Genomic DNA, 27689 nt, shown 5'->3' with positions numbered 1-27689 from the left:
CCCGTGTTGCTGCGCTGCCGAAGCGCTTTGCGGGTGCTTCGGCAGCGCTGCCCATTGATTTCAATGGCAGGGACAGTTTAGGAGCTGTGTATACACCGCTCCAGCACTGCCCAAATATGCTGCTTGCAGGACTTTTTTTCCCGTCCTGCAAGCGCACCGCCCAAGTGTGAAAGCACTCGGGCTTTCACACTGGGGAGGCATGAGAGGCGCTCTACAGGCGCTATTTTTAGCGCTAAAACGCCTGACAAGCTCCCCGGTTTGAAAGGGGTCTAAAGGTTTGTAATTCTGTAGTTAGTACTGACAGGTTTACTTGCTGACCGACAAATGTAAATAAACATCCTGTTAGCAAGTGATTAATACAAAATTACGCCTGCAGCCATGATCTTGGTACTGTCTTTTTTTAACCAGCTGTTTTTTTGCTTTTTTTGTAAAAGTGATTCAAGAGCAGTAAAAGGCCGTACCCCTCTCCCGCTGCCACCCACGATAAGCGTCCGGGACAGCTTCACACAGAGGAGATTGAGGCACATTTATTCCCCAATTTTCTCTGTGACGAATGGACGAATGACCCAGAAGCGATGAGAATTTAGTCACTTCTGGTTTCAGAGCCCTCATTCTCTGGCTGTTATAGCCAGGGAAGCAGCTAACCAAGAACAATCTGTGCTTGGTTAGCTGCTTTAAAGGGCAGAGGAGACATCAGGGGTCTAATAGACCCCTGATGTCTCCAAAGCTATCACAAGGGGGCTATCAAGCCCCCTTGTGATAGCAATAAAAATAAATAAATAAAAAATAAATTAAAAAAAAAAACTTAAAAAGCACCCCCACGCACACACACAAATGCAAAGGCATGCATATGTGAACAGCGATTGCAACACATGTGAAGTAGCATTGAGAATTTTGGAGCAAAAATTTATGATGAACTCTAAACCAATAATCTGTAAAGACTTTTAAAGCGTCAACTATGGACAGTTTTTGGTGCCATAGTTTATCAGGATTTACCATGCATGTGCAATTTTAAATCCTGACATGTTTGGTATCCATTTACTCGACAACATCATTGTGACAGACCTAGCCGGGACAGAGGCTTTTGGAGAGGACTGAATGCAGGCCTCTTGCCAATCGATTATGGGCCCTGGATTTTAAGGGAACAATACTCTTTTGTGAGGTGTATGCCTGGGGACCCTGAACTAATGTTACTTTGGATTCAAGTCCATGTCCCCCCCAAAACACAAAACTCTGGGAACCCCGTATGTGCCATATTATAAATAGTGACTGTTTCACAATGTTGTGTATATATTGTGTGTTGTCTCATTCTGTTGTGTACTGTTTGCTGTGCTAGTTTGGGGTGGGGCTGTATTCCACTGTTCTATTGTGTCTGTCTGCCTTGGATCACAGAATGTGTATTTCTATGGAGGGAGGGGGGGTTCCTCCAGCAGCTTTCCTTGCTGATAAGACTGTGTGCTGATGAAACGTTGGACACACCTGACCTGTGTGTCCATTGTCATTGGAAAGTTTGGCCCGCCCGGTTTTCCAAGGGTGGGGAGTAAGAGTCTCTGAGTTATTTTATCTGTTGTGTCCATGTGTGAAAAAAATGAGTTAATTCCTACTTGACCCTCAAGCAGAGCCTTGTCTCGTATTTGGGGGAAGAGTTATTCGTATGGGTTTCTTGTTCGGCTGATCGGAGTGTTCGGTAGCTGCCTTTGTGTTTGGGTATGGAATGTCCTAAACGACTTTAACCCCTTTCATACTTGGGGTGTCATTACAACTGGTGGCAAGCAGCGGGATCATTCCCACAGCCCATAAGGACAGCTACAAGAAGACACAGGACAATGGAAGCACAGTATGAACGGCTAAAGCTCTCTTCCCCCAAGGACTTACTGGAGAACCGGGGCCGACTGGCCAACAACCGTAAGAAGAGGGACATTATTACTAGTCGAAATGGATAGAGCCGAAAGACCCAACATAACCAAAAGGCCCATCATAACAGACAGGACACCCGAAGAGGCATGGTTTGATCGGGCTGTTAAAATAAGACTGGCACATTATGGTCCTAACCCTACAGCGGAGATCATAGACCTAGCTATAGTGGCTGTGGATGCAGATTGGCTACAGCAAAAAGGTGCTGCAGCAGCAGAAGTCACAGCAGCACCAACTGAAAGGAGAGGTACAGATACCAGCCACCATGGAAGAGGAATTCAAAAGGAGGTTGCGAGAGATGCAGATACAGCATAGAGGATCAGTATTAGAGCAGGTCCTGCTGGGATGGTCTGATTATATTCAATGCGAACTCTGAAAGGAAGCGCTAGCCCGTGAGCAGCGACACCAGGGAAAAGTTCTCCCCTCCATCCATGTAAGGTACCGGTCGCAGTATGACGTACGAATGCTGTTATTGGGGAAACAACCGAAGCAGGAGTGGACAGCTGAGTGAGGCCACTTTCACACTTATACGACTTCAAAGTCGCGCGATTTTACAGCGATTTCGCGGCTGCGATTTTGCCGCGATTTTACCACGATTTGGGAGCAGTACTACTTTGCCACATTTTTGGCATTAACAAATGAAAACATACAGTAGTTGGTATGAATCATAAGGGGGAACTCCACGCCAAGTTTTAAATTAAAAAACTGGCGTGGGTTCCCCCCCAGGGGCATACCAGGCCGTTAGGTCTGGTATGGATTGTAAGGGGAACCCCCCTACGCCGAAAAATCGGCGTGGGGGTCCCCCCAAAATCCATACCAGACCCTTATCCGAGCACGCAGCCTGGCCAGTCAGGAATGGGGGTGGGGACGAGCGAGCGCCCCCCCCTCCTGGAGCATACCAGGCCGCATGCCCTCAACATGGGGGGTGGGTGCTTTGGGGCATGGGGGGGCGCCCTGCGGCCCCCCCACCCCAAAGCACCTTGTCTCCATGTTGATGAGGACAAGGGCCTCTTCCCGACAACCCTGGCCGTTGGTTGTCGGGGTCTGCGGGCGAGGGGCTTATCGGAATCCGGGAGCCCCCTTTAATAAGGGGGCCCCCAGATCCCGGCCCCCCACCCTATGTGAATGAGTATGGGGTACATGGTACCCCTACCCATTCAGCTAGGCAAAAAAGTGTCAATAAAAAACACAGTACACAGGTTTTTAAAGTAATTTATTAGGCAGCACCGGGGTCTTCTTCCGACTTCGGGGGTTCTGCGGCCCCCCCATCCCAAAGCATCTTGTCCCCATGTTGATGAGGACAAGGGCCTCTTCCCGACAACCCTGGCCGTTGGTTGTCGGGGTCTGCGGGCGAGGGGCTTATCGGAATCCGGGAGCCCCCTTTAATAAGGGGGCCCCCAGATCCCGGCCCCTCACCCTATGTGAATGAGTATGGGGTACATGGTACCCCTACCCATTCAGCTAGGCAAAAAAGTGTCAATAAAAAACACAGTACACAGGTTTTTAAAGTAATTTATTAGGCAGCACCGGGGTCTTCTTCCGACTTCGGGGGTTCTGCGGCCCCCCCCATCCCAAAGCATCTTGTCCCCATGTTGATGAGGACAAGGGCCTCTTCCCGACAACCCTGGCCGTTGGTTGTCGGGGTCTGCGGGCGAGGGGCTTATCGGAATCCGGGAGCCCCCTTTAATAAGGGGGCCCCCAGATCCCGGCCCCTCACCCTATGTGAATGAGTATGGGGTACATGGTACCCCTACCCATTCAGCTAGGCAAAAAAGTGTCAATAAAAAACACAGTACACAGGTTTTTAAAGTAATTTATTAGGCAGCACTGGGGTCTTCTTCCGACTTCGGGGGTCCTCTTCCGACTTCGGGGGTCTCTCCGGTGCCTTCTCCCGATGTCCGCATCTTCTGCCGGCTCCACCGCTATCTTCTGCCGCTCTTTTGCCAGCGGTGGTCCGGACTTCTGGATCGTCTTCTTCCCTCTTCTCTTCCAGAGATCTTGACACGACGCTCTCTCCAGCTGCAATGGTCTCTGAACGCTCCGCAACGGACTTATATAGGCGGTGACCCCGCCCCCTTATGCCGTCACAGTCCCTGGGCATGCTGGGACTGACGTTTTAGGAGGCGTGGTCACCGGGTGATAACCACGCCCCCTTATGACGGCACAGTCCCAGCATGCCCCGGGACAGTGACCTCATAAGGGGGCGGGGTCACCGCCTATATAAGTCCATTGCGGAGCGTTCAGAGACCATTTCAGCTGGAGAGAGCGTCGTGTCAACATCTCTGGAAGAAAAGAAGAAGGTAGAAGGCAGAAGTCCAGGCCACCGCTAGCAATTGAGCTGCAGAAGATAGCGTAGGAGCCGGCAGAAGATCAGGACACCGGGAGGAGACACCGGAGAGACCCCCGAAGTCGGAAGAGGACCCGCGAAGTCGGAAGAAGACCCCGGAGCTGCCTAATAAATTACTTTAAAAACCTGTGTACTGTGTTTTTTATTGACACTTTTTTGCCTAGGTGAATGGGTAGGGGTACCATGTACCCCATACTCATTCACATAGGGTGGGGGGCCGGGATCTGGGGGCCCCCTTATTAAAGGGGGCTCCCGGATTCCGATAAACCCCCCCCGCCCGCAGACACCGACAACCAACGGCCAGGGTTGTCGGGAAGAGGCCCTTGTCCTCATCAACATGGGGACAAGGTGTTTTGGGGTGGGGGGGCCCCGCAGGGTGCCCTCCATGCCCTAAAGCACCCACCCCCCCATGTTGAGGGCATGTGGCCTGGTACGGTCCAGGAGGGGGGGGGCGCTCGCTCGTCCCCACACCCATTCCTGACCGGCCGGGCTGCGTGCTCGGATAAGGGTCTGGTATGGATTTTGGGGGGGGCCCAGGCCGATTTTTCGGCGTAGGGGGTTCCCCTTAGATCCATGCCAGACCTAAGGGCCTGGTATGCCCCTGGGGGAGAACCCACGCCGTTTTTTTCATTTAAAACTTGGCGCAGCGTTCCCCCTCAGGATCCATACCAGACAGCTGTCAGCACTGCCTGTCGCTCATCGCAAAAGGAAAAAAGTTTTCCTTTCCCAATCAGCGAGCCAGGCTTGTGCTTACAAAGTCGTACTGAAGTCACGTCTATATTATTCAGGCACGATTTGCATGCTACTTCAGGGTTTAACATTGAGGTCTATGGAGTACAACTCGCATAGAAGTTGGACCAAAGTAGTGCAGGGACTACTTTCAAGTCGGCACGACTTAGTCGTGCCAATATGAATGGTAGTCATTGAAAATCATGGAGAATGACTTGTCATACGATTTTGCAGTACAAAATCGTGGGACAAGTCGTATAAGTGTGAAAGGGGCCTTAAGCAGGCTGATCCGGGCAGAGATGCGGTTGGACGAGAGCTACAGAGTCCTCGGGTGGTATGTAGCCCATGAGTGCCCGTGGTCAGCGGATGACAGCCCCACAGAGGGCTTTGACTATGATGGCCTGGGATTGTTGTATTGGAGGCTGTCCAGGGACCCTGACTTTGGGAGTGATCGGGAGTGGCGTTTGGAGGAAATAAGGGAAAACACAGAGCGAAGATTGAATGTCTCACTGGGCACAGGAAGATTTGGAGTTTCTGGCCGTTCAGGAATGGGAGCTGGAGATCGCCTACAGACAGCTGCTAGACTTTGCTCAGCAACAGGGTGAGGCTCCCTTTGCCTGGGACTATCAGGAATTACCAGTTGACAACTCTGAAATCATGGCTGAAGAATCGGCAGTGGAAAATCTAGAGATTGCCATCCCAAAGCTGAAGTGCTGACAACAGGGCAGAGTTCTGCTAACCTCTGCCCAGCACTGATAGCATCTTCTGGTTCCATGGACATGAGATTGTGAACGTTTCTCCCCAGACACCAGTTGCAGAGACCGGGGATTTGATAGACTTTTCTGCTGAGGAAGAACAACCTGATGAGCCTCCAGCAGAAGAGCTGGTATTGGGGCCAAACTTCACTGTGCTCTGCCCAGCACCAACAGCAGTGTCGGTGGAGTTACAAAGAACTTCCCCAGCTGAAGCGCTGGCACCGGACAGGGGATCCAAGACCTCTGCCCTACAACTGTGGCGGTTCTGGAGGCCCAGGGTGAGAAGGAAATGGTCCCTTCCCAGCAGCAGATGGCACCCCAGAATAATGCCACCAACCCAGTAGAAGAGCTGGCAACAGAGCAGAGTGCTGCAAGCCTCTGCCCTCACCTAACAGAAGAGGTAGTTCCTGTGGTAGTGGATGGGACTTCGGTCTTCACTGACTCAACCCCAAAAATTGGTGCAGCACTGGGACAGGAGGATGGCAACCATGCTTTGCAAGCACTGGGGGATTTTCACCTACCAAAAGTGGATGGGACTTCAGTCTCCACTTGTATACCCCAGGGATGCTGGGCGGTCGGCCCAGATCCCCAACAGCATGACGCCGTGAGCCCAGTCACCCTGTCTTCTCTCCAGCGGCTGAAAGGACTTCAGGGAGAAGGGCCAGTCCAGGCCTCTCCCCAGCGGCGGGCATGTTCTCTGAGAGAGGCAGAGGTTGGCTGGGTGAGTAATGCTATGTTTGGGACAATTTATTTGGGGTACTGTGTGGATACCGGCATTGGGGGGCTGGAACTACTAACTTCGGAGTCAACTCGTCTGGGGTCTCCTCCTGTGTTAGTCTCCTGCCGAAAGGGGAGAAATGTGACAGACCTAGCTGGGACAGAGGCTTTTGGAGAGGACTGAATGCAAGCCTCTTGCCAACCGATTACGGGCCCTGGATTTTAAGGGAACAATACTCTTTGTGAGGTGTATGTCTGGGGACCCTGAACTAATGTTACTTTGGATTCAAGTCCATGTCCCCCCAAAACACAAAACTCTGGGAACCCCGTATATGCCATATTATAAATAGTGACTGCTTCACAATGTTGTGTACTTATTGTGTGTTGTCTCATGCTGTTGTGTACTGTTTGCTGTGCTAGTTTGGGGTAGGGCTGTATTTCACTGTTCTATTGTGTCTGTCTGCCTTGGATAACAGGGTGTGTATTTCTATTGAGGGAGGGGGGATTCCTCCAGCAGCTCTCCTTGCTGATAAGACTGTGTGTTGATGAGACGTTGGACACATGTGACCTGTGTGTACATTGTCATTGGACAGTTTGGCCCGCCCGGTTTTCCAAGGGTGGGGAGAAAGAGTCTCTGAGTTATTTTATCTGATGTGTCCATGTGTGAAAAAAATGAGTTGATTCCTAATTGACACTCAAGACAGAGCCTTGTCTCATATTTGGGGGGAGAGTTATTCGTATGGGTTTCTTGTTCGGCTGATCGGAGTGTTCGGTAGCTGCCTTTGTGTTTGGGTATGGAATGTCCTAAACGACTTTAACCCCTTTCATACTCGGGGTGTCGTTACAATCATCTTGCCTCACTTCAGCATGCTTATATAAATATATAAAAGAGCCAGAACGAACAAAAGTAGGCAGAGAATACTGCTGGAAAACAAGCACTGTACGTTATTTTAAACACCCTCATGACTAGTATGATTTTGATTGGGTTGTTTGTTTTACAAGTAACCACAACTCTATGGCACATAGAAAAAGTCTGTCTGTCTCTGCTCCATGAGAGGAAAACAAGCTTATGACAAAGGATCATTTTGATTTGTTACAAGTGCTGGAAGATAATGTGTTTGACCTCCAGCTTCTTTACTGTGACTGTGGGTTTAACAGTATGGTCACAGCAAGCATACAGTATCATACACACTGCTACAATCATGCTGGATTTGCAGGAACAGAGGTTTGGTACAGTCTATTAAGCTGGCATAAAGAAGTGGCAAATTATTTAAATTCCTGCAATTGAAATATAGAACATCTCAATGGACCTTTAGGGCACCTTATTACATATAGTATTGTGCAAACGTTTTAGGCAGGTGTGAAAAAAAAAGCTATAAAATAACCAGTTACACTTACCGGTAACAGTGTTTCTGGGAAGTCTTCCAGGACGGCACCCTGAGAGATGACTGGTCCACCTGACAGGAAACACAATCAATCAAGAGGTTAAAGGCCCCTGCCCCTCCCGATGCTCCTCAGTTGTGACAAAGTATTGACCCACACCAGTGCACGAGAGTGAAAAACATAACCACCACCACACTCTAAACATTACATCTTTCCTAAATAGAACGGGTGGGAAGTAGGCCTGCCGTCCTGGAAGACTTCCCAGAAACACCGTTACCGGTAAGTGTAACTGGTTATTTTCTCAAGTCGTCTTCCAGGACGGCACCCTGAGAGAGGAGCAAGTAGCTCAGGCCTACCTTTAGGACGGGACCACCGCTTGCAGGACCTTCCTGCCAAATGCCAGGTACTGAGGAGATAGTAACTCCACTCTATAATGCCTCAGGAACGTGTTCTGGCTTGACCATGTAGCAGCTCTACATATCTGCTCCACCGAAGCTCCGGCCCTTTCCGCCCCGGAGGTTGCCAGAGATCACGTGGAATGCGCTCTAAGATTTCTAGGAGCTGCTTTACCTGACTGCTCATAGGCTAACGAAATGGTATGCTTAATCCATCTAGCTATAGAAGCCTTGGATGCCTGTTGGCCCTTCTTTTGGCCAGAAAAATTAACTAAAAGATGGCTGGACCTTCTGAATTCCTTAACCCTTTCTAGGTAGGATAATAAACAGCGTCTGACATCCAGACAATGAAAAGAAACTTCCCCTTCACTTTTGGGGTTACTACAAAAGGAAGGCAGCACCACTTCTTGAGTCCTATGGAACTTTGATGCTACCTTAGAGAGGTACAGGGGGTCCTGCCTAAGTATAACCCTGTCCTCGAATAGAGAAAAAAATGGTTCTTTAATAGAAAAAGCCTGAATGTCACCTACTCTCCTAGCTGAGGTGATTGCTAGTAAGAAGGCCAATTTAAAGGTCAGGATCCTAAGGGGGATCTGATCTATCGGTTCAAATGGGGCCTTTGTTAATCCCTCCAGTACTAGTGTAAGGTCCCAAGGAGGACACCTGGACATTTGAACAGGGGACAACCTCTCCCTGACCAAGAGAAATCTCCTGATCAGGGGGTGTAATGCCAAACGTTTCTCAAGGAAACAGGACAAGGCTGAAACCTGCGCCTTAAGGGTCTTGGTTGCCAAACCTAGATCTGCTCCATCCTGGAGAAATTCTAAGATAGCAGGGATCTCTCTTTGAGAAGTCCCTCTCTCCTGGCACCAGCGAGAGAAAATCGCCCAGATCTTGGCGTAAATACGCCTTGTGACTGGCTTTCTACCAAGGAGCAGTGTATCCACTACTCTGTCCGACAGCCCCTTCTCCCGCAGGTTCTGCCTTTCAAGAGCCAGGCCGTCAGCTTGAAGAAGCTGGGGTCTGGGTGGCGGACTGGACCCTGAAGGAGAAGGTCGCCCCGGACAGGGAGGTGAAGCGGTGGGGCTATGGACCAACCCTGCAGGGTTGGAAACCAGGCCCTCTTAGGCCACCAAGGGGCTATTAGAATCAACTTGCTTTCCGAGAGGAACAGTTTTTGAAGGACCCTCGGAATTAACCCCAGAGGGGGAAAGGCATAGGCCAGTCGGAAGTCCCAGACCTGTGCCAACGCATCTATCCCCTCTGAGCCTCTCTCTCGAGCAAGGGAAAAGAACCTCCTTACCCTTCTGCTTCTCCTGCGGGCAAAGAGATCCATCTCTGGAACGCCGAACTGCCGACTTACTAGGGAAAAGACCTCTGGATTCAGTTCCCATTCCCCCTGCAGAATTGGCTGCCGACTGAGGTTGTCTGCCTCTACATTCAACGTCCCCTTTATGTGGATTGCGGAGATGGAAGGAATCCGACTTTCCGCCCAGGACAGGATCTCTGCTGATAGGGATAGGAGTGTTGTGGATCTGGTACCCCCTTGATGATTCAGAAACGCCACTGCCGTGGCATTGTCTGACAAGACCTGCACCTCCTGCCCCTGATTCTTCCCTGGAAAGCCTTTATTGCTTCTCCTATGGCCAACAGCTCTCGAAAGTTGGAGGAGGCCCTTCTTCGTTCTGAATCCCAGGACCCCTGAGCTATTAGATCCTCCAGGTGGGCTCCCCATCCCCAGGAACTTGCATCTGTAGTTATCCTGAGAGGCTGAAGTTGGCTCCAAAGGAGGCCCCCTTGAAGCCTCTGAGGAAGGAGCCACCAGTGAAGGGAGTTCTTTACTTCGACCAGGATGGCTATCTCTATGTCCAGAGAGTCTCTTTTTCTGTCCCAAGAGGATAGAAGGAAGTGCTGGAGGGGCCTGGAGTGTAGCTGTGCCCAAGGAACTGCTGGGATAGATGCCGTCATCAGACCCAGTACTCTCATGATACCTCTGTAGGAGATGGTCCTTCCCTGTAACAGCGACATGACCGCTGCTATCAGGCCCTCTACCTTGCCCTGAGGAAGAATTAACTTTTGCTCTGAGGAGTCCACCAGGAAACCCAGATACAGCTTTGTCTGAGCAGGAGTCAGCGAGAACTTTTCCCTGCTGACAATCCATCCCAGGGCTTCTAAGGTCTCCACTACTCTGGATAGATCCAGAAGTAGTTGATCCCGATTTAGACTGTAAATCAGAATGTCGTTCAGGTAGGGAATCAATGCCACTCCCTGGAGGTACAGGAAAGCCACCACTTCTGCCATGACCTTTGTGAAGACTCTTGGACTGGATGCCAGTCCAAAGGGGAGGACCGCAAACTGCCAGTGTTGCACTCCCTCTGGAGAGGCAATCGCAAACCTCAGGAAGCTTTGATGGCCCTGAAAAATGGGGACATGAAGGTAGGCGTCTTTTAAATCTAAGGTCACCATAAACACATCCTTGAGGAGATGTCTCCTGAGAGAATAGACACTCTCCATGCGGAACTTCTTGTAACGAAGAAAAACATTGAGGTTCCTTAGATTTATAATAACCTTCCTGAGGGTTTTGGTACCACAAAAATGTGGGAATAAAACCCCTGACCCTGCTGGTCCACTGGAACAGGTATTATAACCTCCTGACTGGCCAGCTCTCTTATGTTCTGAAGGATTACTACCGTTTTGCAGGGATCCCTGGGAAGGCAGGTCAAGAGAAACTTGGGGGGTGGAGGAGAGAGAAACTCCAATCTGTAACCCTCTCTTATGATCCGAAGAACGTAGGGGCTTTGGGTGATCCTTTCCCACTGAGAGGTAAAGTGGGAAAGTCTGCCCCCTACCAGAAAGTCATTTGGGGGTCTTGTCAACTGACTTCTGGCTGGAAAAGAGAACGCCAGTCTTTTGTTTGTCTTTTCCTGCGCACCGTCTATTAGGGGAGACCTTTTTCTCGGAGAAGCGATTCTTTGCCTGGGGGCCACGAAAAAAACGCGTCCTCTCTCTCCTGGGTTTGGTAGGAAAATTTTCCCTTTCTCGGTAGATCTGGCTAAAGCCTGATCTAAGCCAGCACCAAAAAGGAGCGTCCCTTCAAAAGGGAGACCACATAGATGGGTTTTGGATGAGCTATCCCCATCCCAGGTTTTAACCCAGAGGGCTCGCTTGGCTGAGTTTAGTAAGGCACCTGTCTTAGCAGTTGTACGCACTGTCTCAACCGCAGCATCTGCTAAATATGCGACAGCGTTCCCTACGACCTCCAGGGAATCCAGGACCTCCTTGGATTTGGAGGTTCAGGATACGTGGTCCATTAATTTACAGACCCATGTGTCGGCATTCCTTGCGATGCAAGCTGAGGCCAATGCAGGGCTCATAGCCACAGCTTTAGCTTCCCAGGCTCTGCGTAAAATGGTTTCTGCCCTGCGATCCATTTGATCCTTTAAATTACTGGTATCTTCGAAGGAAAGATCTGACTGCTTAGAGACCTGTGCTAAGGAGGCGTCTAGTCTAGGAGTTTTGAAAAACTTTTCCTCATTCTCCTCAGAGAAGGGGCATCTACGCTTCCAGGTTTTATATTTCAGAAGCCTTCTTTCTGGTTCTTTCCATTCCCTTAAGATGACTTCCTTAAGGGCGGAATGTACCGGAAGGACCCTGGCCTGAGGTTTAATCAAGCCTCTATACATCCTATCCTGAGCGGACACCTGTGCAGCAGACTCCTGAATCTCTTCTGAGGCATAAATAGCTTTCAGAAGATCTTCCATGTCGTCGGCAGAAAATATATGTCTGCTAGACCTGGATTCCTCCCTCCCATCCTCCTCTTGGCTGTCCACCACCCCTTCATCAGAAAACCCCTGATTAGGAACTTCTAAATCACACTCCTCCTCTGAATCATGGGGGAGTGGATACTTCAGTACATCTGCCCGATACCTCCTAGAGGAGGCGAAGCTCTCCTGGGAAGAGGCATCCTTACTAGAGTGAGCCTCTGAATCCCTAGGCTTAAGGGTGGCCTGAAAAGACTTTAAGGTGGACAGCATCTCAGTTTGCACAGTAAGGAATTCCTTCATCATCTGAGATGTCTCCTTCCCTGTCAACTTCTGTATGCATTTAAAACAGACGGGCTTTGGATGATCTGGAGGTAGCCTGTCATTACAGTTCCCACATCTTTTAGAGCAGGTGGAGGATTTCACAGGACGGCTGGCAACCTCACGGGCAATAGCATCGTCCCCTGAAAAACACACAGGCATACACTGTGAGAATCGGAGAAGAGTTGGGGTACCCTCCCCCTCTAAACCTCCGGAGGCCGTTCAGACTCACCCCCTGTGGTCTCTTCCATGGCCGCAGATCCTGCAGGTCACTCCTTCTCATGTTCCATGCTACTTCCGATTTCTCCCTGGAGGTGCTGCATATAGGAACGCAGAGGAGACATGGGCGCCTGTTCCCTGTGGCTTTTTATATCCTCTGTATGCTGGCTGCATACACTAAGCAAGGAGAAGGCCGGAAGAAAAGCTCTTGCAGAGCTTCTTGCTGCACGACCCCCGCGAACGGTCGTTCCGGTCAGTCGGTGGGCAGACAGGCCTGCCCAGACTCACCCCCTGTGGTCTTGTAGCCATTAGAAAGAAAACCACCAACTCCTGCAACTGCGTGGCCACCGCACAGGTAAGGAAGGGCAACAGGAAATTTGGCCCCTGAAGTTCTGGGTACCCCACCGTACCCAGGGTTCTTCAGCACTCGGGGGGGCTCTTCCATGGAAAGAAGCACGGTCACCGACCAGGGTCCCGCTTCTGCTGCCTCCCCCCCCCCCCGAGAAACGGATTGGGAAACCCCCCAGGAAGGATGAGAACCATCCGGCCGGACCCATCGGCTTCCCAGGCATTTGGTCCGGCTCCCAGGGGGAGACCACCAGCCCCAGGCTTTTAGGTCAACAGAAAAATAACAAACGGTTTCGCTGTGGGGAAACACAATCAAAAACTGAGGAGCATCGGGAGGGGCGGGGGCCTTTAACCTCTTGATTGATTGTGTTTCCTTTCAGGTGGACCAGTCATCTCTCAGGGTGCCGTCCTGGAAGACGACTTGAGAAATTAAGAATACTTATCTATGCCATCAGAGAGGCGTGTGTTTGGCCCCAAATCTATTATGCAGCAGGGCAACGACCCCAAACATGCAGCCAATCTCATTAACCTTTTTCTGACCACCCCATAGCAGTTTTACTGCTACAGGGCGGCGGCTGTGCACTGGATCACGTATATATTTACACGTGATCCCACACTTCCGCCTACAGGGGGCGTGTGCAAAGCAGAGACTTAAATCCATCTCTTCCCTTGGTAAAAGCAGCACACATAGTAAATAAATACTGGTTAGGCACACAGTTAGCCCTTTGATTGCCCTACATGTTTAATCCCTTCCCATCCAGGGTTATTAGTATAGTGACAGTGCATACTTTTAACACTGATCTGTATTAGTGTCACTGGTTCCCGTACCGTGTCAAAAGTGTCATTGTCCGATTGTCCGCCGCAATATCACAGTCCCGCTATAAGTTGCCAATCGCCGCCATTACTAGTATATAAAAAAAAAATCCAGTATACATCCCATAGTTTGTAGATGCTTTTAAGTATGCATAAATCAACATACGCTTGCTGGGATTTTTTTTTTACCAAAAACATGTAGCAGAATACATATTGGCCTAAATTTATGAAGAAATTTGATTTCTTTTCAATTTTTTTTAATTGGATGTTTTATAGCAGAAAGTAAAAAATATTTTTGTGTTTTTTAAAAAATTGTCGGTCTTTTTGTGTTTATAGTGCAAAAAATTAAAAAAACGCTGAGGTCATCAAATACCACCAAAAAAAGCTCTATTTGTGGGGAAAAAAAAGGACATAAATTTTATTTGGGTACAGCATTGCATGACCATGCAATTGTCAGTTTAAGTAACGCAGTGCCGTATCACAAAAAGGCGGCCTGGTCATGAAGAGGGTAAATCTTACAGAAGTCAAGTGGTTAAGAACTATCCTCAGTGTAAAGAACAAGGAGTCCTGGAAGTGATGGTTTGGCTCCCACAGAGCCCTGATCTCAACATCGAGTCTGTCTGGGATGATATGAAGAGACAGAAGGATTTGAGGCAGCATACGTCCACAGAAGATCTGTGGGTAGTTCTCCAAGATGTTTGGAACAACCTACCTACCGAGTTCCTTCAAAAACTGTGTGCACAAGTACTGTGTGTACCTAGAAGAATTGATACTGCTTTGAAGCCAAAGGGTAGTCACTCCAAATATCAATTTGAGTTTGATTTTTCTTCTGTTCGCTCACTTTGAATTTTGTAAATTGGTAATAATAAATAAAATACATATTTTTTAAAACATTATGTTACAGTATTTCGTCACACCTGCCTAAAAATTTTGCACAGTACTGTACATTACAAAAATGGCAATTTTAAACACACTCAGGGCAAAAAAAAAAAAAAGATTTTAGAGTTCTGTAATAAACAGCAAAATCTGGTTATTATGGACAACTGCACATCATTGGGCTTTGAATACAGCCTACATATATAATAGTTTACCAAACCAAATACTTGTTATTTATTAACCTTCTAGTGTAGTTGAATGAATGAGAACAAGTATTTGGTTTGGTAAACTATTATGTATGAAGGCTTTATTTAGCGATGACTCAAAGCCCAATGATGTGCCGTTGTCTATAATAACCAGATTCTGCTGAGGTCTGTGCTGTACATGCAAAAGAGACACTTTCCTATGTCCTCCAATAAGATATGTACATATAGACAAGATCGGCTATTACTCTCAAGATAAACAGTATTACCTCCCCACACAGCTGTGTGGCCAGCTCCTCTAAACTAGATGTCAAAGATTGGACATTTTCATTTGATAAACCCGTCACATTTTTCAGTTTTATTTCCGGTGGCCTATGACACACAAAAGAGAAAGCAAAATACAAAATAAACAACTTACACTTAATTAAAACACACAACTTTCAAGAACAAATCTTTTTTTTAGAAAAATCCATCTTCAACACATTTCCAGCAAGCTGTCTAAAAGAGCCTTTAACCACTTCAGCCCCGGAAGGTTTTACCCCCTTAATGACCAGAGCACTTATTGCGATTCGGCACTGCGTCGTTTTAACTGATAATTGCACGGTCATGCGACATTGTACCCAAACAAAATGGACGTCCTTTTTTTCCCACAAATAGAGCTTTCTTTTGGTGGTATTTGATCACCTCTGAGGTTTTTATTTTTTGTGCTATAAACAAAAAAGAGCGACAATTTTGAAAAAAAAAAAACAATATTTTTTACTTTTTGCTATAGTAAATATCCCACATTTTTAAAAAAACAAATTTCTTCATCAGTTTAGGCCATATGTATTCTTCTACATATTTTTGGTAAAAAACAAAAAAAAAACAAACGCAATAAGCGTACATTGATTGGTTTGTGCAAAAATGATAGCGTCTACAATTTAGGAATTAGATTTATGGCATTTTTATTATATATATTTTTTTTTTTTTTTTTTACTAGTAATGGCGGTGAGCAGCGATTTTTAGCGGGACTGCGACATTTCGGCGGACAGATCAGACACTTGACACTTTTTCGGGACCATTGACATTTATACAGCGATCAGAGCTAAAAATAACCACTGATTACTGTCCAAATGTCACTGGCAGGGAAGGGGTTAACATCAGGGGGCGATCAAGGGGTTAACTGTGGTCCCTATGAGTGTTCCTAACTGTGGGGTTCCCCCTGCTCTCTCCTGGTGTAACCAGACATGTTGGTTGCTGCTCAGCGCTGCATGGGAGTGTCCTGGGGAAATTCAATATCCGGAGGGATGGAAACCAGAGCTGGGTTGGCTGACATGGATGACGGTCAGCGTTGCTGTAGGTTGTGATGAATGAGACACCTCGTGGACCAAAGTGACCTGCAAGCTTCTTGGCTGCCTAGCCGCCGCATTTTGCGTACATGCGCTTTTTCAAAGCCTTTGAAAAAGTGCATGCACGCGAAACGCGTTACACCAGGAGAGAGCAGCGGGAACTCATCTGCAGCATTGCGGCACTTTCTCCCCCTCCTGTCAGCACTCCAGCGGGTCTGGCGTCCCTGACACGTGAAGCAGGGAGTCTGGCTCTCCACCTTCCCAGAAGCTGACTGCTGCCTCCGCCTCCAGCACGTCCAGCCATCCTCCACACGCTGGTGAGCGGGTCTTACATTCGGCTGCAGCACAGCAGAGGCATTGGCGCCCACCCCTGTTGTGAGGGTTTTCCCCATACCCAGATGCTGTCAGCTCCTCGTTGCTTTGTGGTTCCCTGGTGACACCGTAAGCCTTTTACTTTTTATCACTCCCCATTCCTTCTTGCTTGACAACAGGGTTACATCTTATGATCATTGATTAAACTAGCTCTACTTACGTTCTACTGCCTGTTGTGAGACTGCTTTTTCTACTAACCCATTGAGCGCTGGATTGTTTTGCTGAGTACGGTTTTACCCATATCCTCCAGCTATGGCTGTGGTCCAGCTGCACTGGGTTCAGACCCCACGCTATTGACTGTGATCCCTTCTCCCCCACACATGGCCACGTTTTAGCGCTGGTGACTATCTATAGTTGCTGCAGTCAGAGGACCTCAGGTGGATGGATGGAGCTGGATGTCCAAAGAGTGGAGCTGAGACTGCTAATTCCCAAAGCCTGACTTTCTGCATTGGCAGCTTGTGAGCTGGTGGGTTTGGTCTTACCCTCAGTTGCACGTGGCGTTTCATTTTTTGGATGGTGGAAGCAATACATGGACATTCCTGGAGTTAAAGGACTTCTTAGTTAATTTAAGATTTTTTTGTGTGCGATTTTCACTTTCACGTTTTTATGCACACGATTTGTTGATGTTTTATTTACTTGACTATTCAACTTGTTGTTGGTATATTAAGTCGCTGCACCTTTATTACTGTTATATTAGCAATTATAGAGTCTCTTTAAAATTAAATTAGAAAACACTGCTAGAGCTAAGTTCATATTTCTTACTAAATTCTCTCATAATCCCTAAACGAAGTGGTGGTCTGCTATGCAAATGTTACACAGCTTCAGTGGTTGAAAACCTGGCCTCGCCCTCTCCATAACCTACAACTGGCCAGGTAAATGACCCATCAGAGTAATGAGCCAACAGTGAGGTCCAAGAGGCAGATGAAAAAGGATCCCAAAACAGGAGCTGGTTGACATTTGCATTCCAGAACATCCTAGGGTTTTGTGCAAGCTTTATTTATATCAGAAGACCCATTTAAACAAAACGCTGATCTTCTGCTTTAGATAGTGTCAGTTACTAATCCTTTACAAGTAGGATCAAACTTCTATTTTCTAACTTTCCTAAATCCTGTGTGTTTCATGTCAGTGACTGATAAAGTAGACAACCAAATGCAGCCCCATGTTTTTGAAAGCAGAAAATCGCGTTTTAGAATGGTAGTTTAGTGGCATTTGAAACGGCAAATGCTTGCAACGGCGTGTGAACGTGGTAACTCAGATTTATAAGCGTTTACAATTGGGGGGGGGGGGGAGAGAGAGAGAGAGAGAGAGAGAGAGAGAGAGAGAGAGAGAGAGAGAGAGAGAGAGAGAGAGAGGGGGGGGGGAGAGAGAGAGAGAGAGAGAGGGGGGAGAGAGAGAGAGAGAGAGGGGGAGAGAGAGAGAGAGAGAGGGGGAGAGAGAGAGAGGGGGAGAGAGAGAGAGAGAGAGAGAGAGAGAGAGAGAGAGGGGGAGAGAGAGAGAGAGAGAGAGAGAGAGGAGAGAGAGAGAGAGAAAGAGAGAGAGATTGACTGTGCCCCGGCGGTCATGATCACCGCCGGGCTCTGTGATCACTCGGGGCACACGGAGAACCGAGATCTGTGTGTTTAAACACACAGATCCCGGTTCTCTGAGGGGAGGACAGAGCGTCTGTTCATACAGAGTATGAACAGCGATCTGTCATCTCCCCTACACATTCCCCTCCCCCTTTCATTTAGAAAACACAATAGGGAACACATTAACCCCTTGATCGCCCCTATGTGTTAACCCTTCACTGCCAGTGACATTTTACAGTAATCAATGCATTTTTATAGCACTGATCGCTGTAAAAATGCCAATGGTCTAAAAAAAAAGTTTCAAAATTGTTCGACGTATCTGCCATAATGTCACAGTCCCGATAAAAATTGCAGATCGATTTTACTAGTAAAAAAAAAAATAATAATAAAAATGCCATAAAACTATCCCCTATTTTGTAGACGCTGTAACTTTTGCGAAAACCAATCGATATACGCTTAATGCAATTTTTTTTACCAAAAATATGTAGAAGAATACATATCGGCCTAAACTGAGGAAAAAACTATTTTTGGGGGATATTTATTACAGCAAAAAGTAAAAAATATTGCGTTTTTTTTTCAAAATTGTCGCTCTTTTTTTGTTTATAGCGCAAAAAATAAATGCAGAGGTGATCAAATACCACCAAAAGAAAGCTCTATTTGTGGGAAAAAAAGGACGTCAATTTTGTTTGGGTGCAACATTGCACGACCGCACAATTGTCAGTTAAATCGGCGTAGTGCCGAATCGCAAAAAGTGCCCTGGTCAGGAAAGGGGTAAAATCTTCCGGGCTGAAGCAGTTAAAAATGCTTCTGAACACAAACTCTCAAACGCCGCTAAACACGGCATGTAAAAGTAGCAAAACAGGCATTTTTTAACCATCGTTCAGAAAAGGATTTTAAACGTCCTGTGTACATGAAGCCTATATCCCCTAAGGACCAGAGTAATGTTTATATTTCCTCTATGGGCCTGTTTAGTCAACAATAACTTTGTCATTACTTAGTATAGTAATACACATAGCAGTTTATTTACTAAAACTGAAGAGTGCAAAATCTGGTGCAGCCGGGCATGGTAGCCAATCAGCTTCCAAGTTTTATTGTCAAAGCTTAACTGAACAAGCTGAAGTTAGAAGCTGATTGGCTACCATGCACGGCTGCACCAGATTTTGCAGTCTCTAGTTTTGGTAAATCAACCCCAGTGTTTTTTATAACAAACAATGCTTTTTGTGATAGCGTCTTGCAAAAAATTATTTTTAATGCAATCCACAGACAAAAAAAAAAAAAAAAAAAAAGAAGAAGTATAAAAAATAAACACTTTTTTTCTCTACTTTGAAATTGAAAATGCTGCTGGAATCAATAGATCGCCACCCACTTTCAATAACCAACCTCGTATGGTCTAATTCCTCCGACCGTAAAAAACTCAATAATCCTATAACTAAACATACACTAGCCATTTGGGAAACATTTAAAATTAGTAAATGGGGGGGCGTGTCCGGATGTAGACCAAGCAAGACGTGTGTTGCAGAGCTCCGCTGAGCCTGAATTCTATCCGCAACCATCCTGCTAAGTGACTCAGCTGAAGAGCCTCCATCCTCTCCCTAACTGGACCGGGACACCTCCTACACCCACTCAGGCAAGAATAGTGAAGCCCGGCCAACCGATCGGGTCTCAACAGGCCGCGACCGGCTCCACACACTACTGGCCAGCCGCCATCTTGAGGCCTACGGAGCCTCCGACATCAGCGGGCTTGAGCACCGCGCTCCACGGACCAAGCGGCGATCGTTCCCGGTCCATCGGAGGAGACGCCCATCCCGGTAGGTGGATTACCTGGCTTGGGGTCCGGGGGACCGCCTGTGGATCCTTTCGGGCGGGACTCGGTGCCCGCGGCCGCCGCCATCTTGCGGCCTAACAGGTCAGGTGCGCCCTCCAACAAGCCGCGACCGGCTCCACACACTGGCCCGGGACACCTCCTGCACCCACTCAGGCAAGAATTGTGAAGACCGGCCGACCGATCGGGTCTCAACAGGCCGCGTCCGGCTCCACACACTGCTGACCCGCCGCCATCTTGAGGCCTACGGAGCCTCCGACATCAGCGGGCTTGAGTACCGCGCTCCGCGGACCGAGCGGCGACCGTTCCCTGTCCATCGGAGGAGACACCCACCCCGGAGGGCAGATTGCCTGGCTTGGGGTTCGGGGGACCGCCTGTGGATCCAGTCGGGCGAGACTCGGACGCCCACGGCCGCCGCCATCTTGCGGCCTAACAAGTCAGGAGAGTCCTCCACACAGCGCTGTGCCCCAGCTTTCATATACTGCCTCATCTGAGGCACCATCCTGACAGTCGAGGGGCAGTACTGAAGGCCTAACATAGACTATCTATACTCAACACATCCTCCATCCTGCTCTCTGTGACTTGGTGTATACTGGCTGACTCCACAGGTTACTCCTGCCAAATCGAGCTATACTGCGGATGGGCCCTCCCAGGACCCGTCCTACACAATCCGGGAAAAGAAACTCCCATACCTCTCCAGCGGTAGCCACCTTGTCGAAGCGACAGACGGGTGCTGGGATGGAGACGGGCGCGCAAACGTCTGCAGCATCGGGGGCAGCTGCGACCCCATCGGGGGCAGAGATTCTGGCGGCTATTACAGCGTGTAAAGAAACCTTGACGGCCAAAATAGATTTCCTGACAGTTGATGTCGGTCTCATCCGGCAAGATATGGATAAGTTCAGATCCCGCATAGCCGAAGTAGAAGACAGGGTCTCCACGGTGGAGGATGTGGTCCGGTCGGATTCCAGGGAGGTGAGAGCCCTGCAACTTCAAGTGAAGGCGCTGCAGGAACGGGCCATAGACACCGAAAACCGCCTCAGACGAAATAACATTCGCATACTGGGTTTACCGGAGAGAGCCGAGGGCCTTAAACCAGCGGAATTCACTGAACAGTTACTATCCACCCTGTTCAATCTAGATCCTATCCCGTCCACATTTGTGGTGGAGAGAGCCCACAGAGTCCCACCACTTCCTCCAAGACCAGGGGCCCCTCCGCGCCCTTTCCTGCTACGATTGCTAAACTACCGCGATCGGGACCGCATCCTGGCGGCGGCTCGAACCATGCCTGAAATAAAATTTGAGAACGCCAAATTATCTTTCTTCCCAGATTTCTCTCAAGAAGTGCAGCAGCGACGTAAGTCCTTCACGGATGTGAGACGCCGACTTAGAGAAAAGGGAATACGGTTCGGCCTTCTTTACCCTAGCAGACTGCGGGTCACGGATGGAGACAACACTCGCTTTTTCGACACTCCAGAGGCTGCTGCGACATGGCTGGACACCCGCTAGAGTTATATTGCCAACCAAGTTGAATACGGTCATACAGCAGACTGAAGCCAGCTAAGTACCCTACCATTATATACTGTTCTACATCCTGTCATAAGATGACTTATAACAATACTCACTGATTGCCCATGAGCACTCCTATGCTGATACACCTTGTCATCTTCCCATCCTACATCGAACACTCCGTTGCGGAATAGAACAATGGAACATTCATCCTGCCTGAGGAACTCTGGCGACTGTCACACAGTTATAAATTTTTATTTTTTATTTTTTTTTCCTTCTGCTTTTGATCCCCGTACAGGGATCCACCCAAGAGAGGAGGAAGGAAAGGGAGAAGGATTCTCTCACCCCCCCCCCCCCCTTTTCACACCCCCCCCTCTTCCCCCCCCCTTTTTTTTTTTTTTCCTCTAATCAAGATCTAGTACACCAAGAGTTCGTATACTGGTAGTGACCTAAGATATAGGGTCCAATGGACTAAATATAGATTACCGGTTTGGTTGATTAAGTTTTTGGGTAAAAACTATTCCCGCCCCCTTCACTCGTTTTGAGAGGAGGGCGGGAACTAGTAGGATAAGCACTATGCGCTTGGGACGGTTTCTGTTTGAATTTTTAATATACTTGAAGGTTATGTTATTACAGTGCTTACAATCATATGTCATGATCAAGATTGTGCTGCTCATTGTTGGTCTCTCGAACCGTTCTCCCCTCTCCCAGCTCCTCCAGCTGAACACTGAACTTGATGGCTGATCAAAAGACAAGCTCCTTTACTGTTCTCTCTTGGAACATTAGAGGCCTAAATTCCAAATTTAAAAGAGCCCTCTTATTTCAATATTTAACAACTTGCTTACTGGGCACTTCAACCCCCCTCCTGCCCAGACCAATTTTGAGCTTTCAGCGCTGTCACACTTTGAATGACAATTGCGCGGTCATACAACACTGTACCCAAATGAAATTTTTATCATTTTTTTCCCACAAATAGAGCTTTCTTTTGGTGGTATTTGATCACATCTGGGATTTTTATTTTTTGCTAAACAAACAAAAAAAGATGGAAATTTTTGAAAAAAAAAAAAAATCATGTTTAATAGTTTGTTATAAAATTTTGCAAACAGGTAATTTTTCTCCTTCATTGATATGCGCTGATGAGGTGGCACTGGTGGGCACTGATAGGCTGCACTGATGGGCACGGATAGGCACAGATAAGGCGGCACTGATGGGCACAGTTAAGGCGGCACTGATAGGCACAGTTAAGGCGGCACTGATGGGGACAGATAAGGCGGCACTGATGGGGACAGATAAGGCGGCACTGATGGCCACGGATGGGTGGCACGGATGGGTGGCACAGATGGGTGGCACAGATGGGTGGCACGGATGGGTGGCACGGATGGGTGGCACGGATGGGTGGCATGGATGGGTGGCACGGATGGGTGGCACGGATAGGTACCACTGATGGGGGGGCACTGATGGGTGGCACTGATGGGCACTTATGGGCACTGGTAGGTGACACTGATGGGCACTGATAGGTTGCACTGATGTGGGTGTTGATGGGTGGCACTGATGTGGGTGCTGATGGGTGGTACTGATGGGTGGCACTGTGGGCACTGATGGGTGGCACTGTGGGCACTGATGGGTAGCACTGTGGGCACTGATGGGTAGCACTGTGGGCACTGATGGGTGGCGCTGATTGTTGGCACTGTGGGCACTGATGGGTGACGCTGGTGGGCACTGGTAGGCAGCACTGCTGCCTATTGCCTTGTGTCAGAAGATCGCCGTGATCGGGACTGATGTCCCGATCACGGCCGCCGGTGATCGGGTTTTTTTTTTTCCTCCTCGCGCTGTCAGCGCGAGGAGGAAAAATAGCCGATTACCGGCTCTGTTTACATCACATGATCAGCTGTCATTGGCTGACAGCTGATCATGTGGTAAGGGGTCGGGACCAACCCCTTACTCTGATCTGTGATCAGGCGAGTCTCATAGACTCGCTGATCACCGAGCGCGCCGCGCGCGCCCTGCAGGGGGCGCGCAGGCCGCTCATGCACGGGACGACGTCAATAGACGTCGTCCCGGCAATTTAGATCCGCGCTGTTGACGTCATTTTACAACGGCCCGGATCTGAAGCAGTTAAAGTCCAACTCTCCCCAACTTATACTTCTCCAGGAGACGCATCTTATGGGCAGCAAAATCTTAACACTAAAAAAGCCGTGGATTCAGAGGGCGCTCCACGCCACATATTCTACTTACGCAAGGGGAGTGTCAGTTCTGATACACAAAAACTTCCCATGTGTAATTGAAGAAATGTGCACAGACCCTCACGGTAGATTTGTTTTGGTAATATTTACCTTGTGGTCACAAAGGTACATTGTGGTAAATATGTATGTCCCACCACCTTTCTCTTCCAAGATTCTATACACGGTTTTGGAAAAAATCACCCCCTTTTGTCCTGGAAAGATTTTGATCATGGGGGATTTCAATGCTATTTTGTCACCGGAGCTTGACAGACCCACTCCCCCTAAAAATTACTGCGCGGAACTCCCCACCTGGGCTCAGGCAATAGGTTTAGAAGAGGTATGGAGATGGAAGCACCCCTCTACCAGATCCTACTCCTGCTACTCGGCCTCCCACAAAACTGCCTCGCGGATAGACTTGGCATTCGCCAATCCGCCCCTTCTGGCAGACGTGCTGGAGGCGGAGTATTTACCTAGTGGGTTGTCGGATCATAGCCCCCTGAAGGTGTCCTTTCGTGCCCCCGCTTTCCGCAGCGCAGCGCTGTGGAGGCTGGGTGCGGAATGGATTTCCCATACGGATATCGTAGATGAGATGCCAGGGCTGCTGAGCGAGTACTGGGAGAGGAACACGGGATCCTCTCCTCCAGATGTCGCCTGGGACGCCTTCAAGGCGTACACTAGGGGGCAATATATTTCCTCCATCGCAGCTGTCAGGAAGAAACAGACATTAGAGACGCAGTCCCTACAACAGTTGGTACTAGACCATACAAACACATACAATTTAGACCCCAACACAGACAACTTTGACCGTCTGGCAGCTGCCCAGAGAGAACTAAACCTACACCTGGCAGAAATCACAAGGTTAGGAATATATAAAAATAAGCAACGATTCTTTGAACAGGGTGACAGGAATGGCCGACTTCTAGCCATGATGGCCCAGCATGACCAACCACTTACACTCATCTCTACAATAGTCGCTCCGGGGGGCGAGACGGCAACAACTCCCTCAGACATACTAAAAGAATTTAATAACTTTTATAAAACCCTTTATGTCTCCGGTCTACCGGCCGATTTTCGGCCCGAGGAGCTGGGGGATCTGCTAGATCCTCTGGCTCTCGGATGGCTGTCGGACGCGGAACGTGAGACATTGGTGCAACCCTTTACTGCTTTAGAGGTACTAAACGCTATCCAATCCTTCCCCTCCGGAAAGGCACCGGGCCCGGATGGGCTACCAATAGATTTTTACAAAACGCACGGGGAGATGCTGGCACCACAATTAGCATCACACTATACGAAATGCCTTGCGGAGGGGAACCTACCTGATTCTATGTATCATGCCCACCTGATTCTAATATACAAGCCGCAGAAAGATCCTACCTCCTGTGCGTCATACAGACCCATTGCGCTACTAAACAGTGACTTCAAAATCCTAACAAAACTTCTTGCTATTAGGTTGTATCCCATGCTGCCCTCGGTGGTGGACCCAGACCAGACAGGGTTCATGCCTCGCAGAGCCACAGACGTCAACCTCCGCAGACTCTTTACAAATATCCATGCCCAACACGTCAATGGGGGTTCTCGAACGATTGCCTCATTAGATGTTGAAAAGGCTTTCGACACTGTCGAATGGCCCTTCTTATGGGAGACTTTGCGTAGGATGGGGTTCCCTTTGCTTTTTATTAAATGGCTTCAGGTGATATACAAACGTCCTACCTCATCGGTGCGATTGGCAGACGGATTGTCGGATCCCTTCAGCCTTTCCAGGGGAACGAGGCAGGGCTGCCCTCTCTCTCCGGCACTCTTTGCCCTTGCCATTGAACCAGTGGCGGAGGCGCTGCGCACTACCCCACACATCAGGGGCCTGCGCATCGGCCTGCTGGAGGAGAGGGTGGCCCTGTATGCCGACGACATGCTGCTTTTTCTCGGTGACGCGGGTCCATCGCTGCAGGGAGCACTAACAATACTGAACACCTTTGCTAGGGTCACTGGGCTAAGGGTAAATTGGTCCAAATCCTTACTGTTTCCAATAGACCAAACTGCAAAAATAGGTTCCCCTCCGGATGTCCCCTTACAATGGGTGGACACCTTCAAATATCTGGGTGTTATTGTTTCCCCCAGAGACACTGAGTTCATCCATCTTAATCTAGACCCACTGGTACAAGACATAAAGATTAAACTCAAGGCATGGGGGAGGCTGCCGTTGTCGCTGTGGGGCCGAGTTAACCTTCTCAAAATGAAAGTTATCCCAAAGCTCACCTATCTTTTTAGGCACTCCCCGCAATGGATTCCCAAATCTTTCTTTAATAAGCTCAACCAGATCTTCTCCTCCTTCCTGTGGGGCCCCTCATCGCCAAGGTATAAAATGAGTACCCTGATGAGACCAACAACACAGGGGGGAATGGCATTCCCAGATTGCCATAAGTATTACCTCGCCGCACAGTTGGTAACGGTGACATGGTGGTTGGATCCAGACAAATCTAATGCAGCTACGGCTCTAGAGGCGGCGGTTGTGGGGTCATTGGAAGCACTTAAATTTCTGGTCTACAGAGGACCTAAGGCCCCATACCCCTTGACGCCCTCTATGCGCACCACTATACGTGCATGGAGGACAGGACTGGCGATAGAAAAATACGGACACAATGAAGTCTCACCCAACGCTCCAATTTGGCTAAACCCAAATATTCCCCACTTTTATAAAATGCTTAACCCATATGCTTGGACCAAATACGGTGTCAAACTAATATCTCAGATAATTTCAAACAACACGTTGATCCCTCTGTCCCAACTTTCACAGATGTATAATATACCAAATTATTACATATTCCGCTACCTACAACTTTCTCATGCTTTTACCGCACAATACCCGCGGTCCTCCTGCGTGGTTGTCCAGTCCGGGTTGGAAAAGACACTCCGCACTAGATGCGCCGAAAAACCAACCTCTCATCTTTATGAACACCTGATATTTGTGTCTCTCCAACCCATGGACAAACTGTGGTCCCGCTGGCAAAGGGACATTCCAACACTGGACAACGATGACTGGGATGATGTGTGGGATTTCCCCTTTAGCTCCCTGGTTTCATTAAGAGACAGACTAGTGCAATTTAAAATAGTGCATAGAGCATACTTTACACCATATAGACTTCATAAAATGAAACCTGAACACTCGGCGGAATGCTGGAGGTGTCACGCCTCACCGGGGGACTTTACACATATTTTTTGGACCTGCCCTGCCGTTCGGCGGTATTGGACCGAGGTGCTAGACACGATTGGTCTGGTGACCTCGGTCGCGACGCCGGCGACGATGGAGGTGTGTCTTCTGGGCCTGGTGGGGACATTGGTGCCAACAGTGGCAAGAAGAACCTTAATTGGGCTGCTGCTCTTTTATGCCCGGAAAAACATTGCTATGCACTGGAAAAAACCTACGGTACCTTCCTTGGCCCAATGGAGGCGTCTCGTCAATGAGAGTCTTCCATTATACAAAGATACATATATCAATAGAGGATGCCCCCTGAAATATGACAAAATTTGGCGCGCTTGGCTTGCTGAACCAACTACAGCTTGAAGGCTGAAGACAAGGAATAATAAATAAGGTAAATAGATAACCATACTAAAAGCATATCCAGTTGAGCCTAGGAGGGAGAGTGGAAGATACTATACATGACTAAGAAATAAAATACTTTAAAATAGGGGAAAGAGACACCAATAATCCTTGATGCCTTACTGCACTCCGACTAAAAACATACATGAAGCCATAAATGACCTGAAATTTATTCAAAACTTGAATAACTGTTAAGCACTGTTGTTAATTTTTCTGTAAGATTTTGCTATCCTAATTTTTCTTTGTTTGTCTAAAAATACAATAAAAAAGATTTTCAAAAAAAAAAAAAAAATTAGTAAATGGACTACAATCTCCCCATATACCTCTTTTATAATTTCTTAAAAATACACTTTTCTATCCTGCTTGGTCTTCCCCTAAATCTTTTAAAGCATGCACCTCTACTGATTTAACTCAACTCTGTGAACTAACATCCTCTACTTCATTCAAAACTTTCCCTGACTTATGTGAAAGTCACAAACTTCCTAATCCAGAGTT

The 27689-nt window shown here is 48.3% G+C and overlaps 1 protein-coding gene across 2 annotated transcripts in view; it reads right to left on the bottom strand.

Moving 5' to 3' along the window:
• The window catches only part of EIF2AK4 (eukaryotic translation initiation factor 2 alpha kinase 4), a 208410-nt gene that overhangs the window by 150317 nt on the left and 30404 nt on the right, over positions 1-27689 (bottom strand). For both annotated transcript variants that reach the window (XM_073610756.1, XM_073610757.1), the window contains exon 3: positions 15051-15153. In XM_073610756.1, the coding sequence (XP_073466857.1) occupies positions 15051-15153 (103 nt within the window). The remainder of the gene's footprint in view (positions 1-15050; positions 15154-27689) is intronic.

Source organism: Aquarana catesbeiana, linkage group LG13 (assembly GCF_042186555.1).
Source record: "Aquarana catesbeiana isolate 2022-GZ linkage group LG13, ASM4218655v1, whole genome shotgun sequence".
Lineage (NCBI taxonomy): Eukaryota > Metazoa > Chordata > Amphibia > Anura > Ranidae > Aquarana > Aquarana catesbeiana.
Note: the sequence above shows the minus strand (reverse complement) of the source record. Positions and strands in the feature narration are given on the sequence as shown.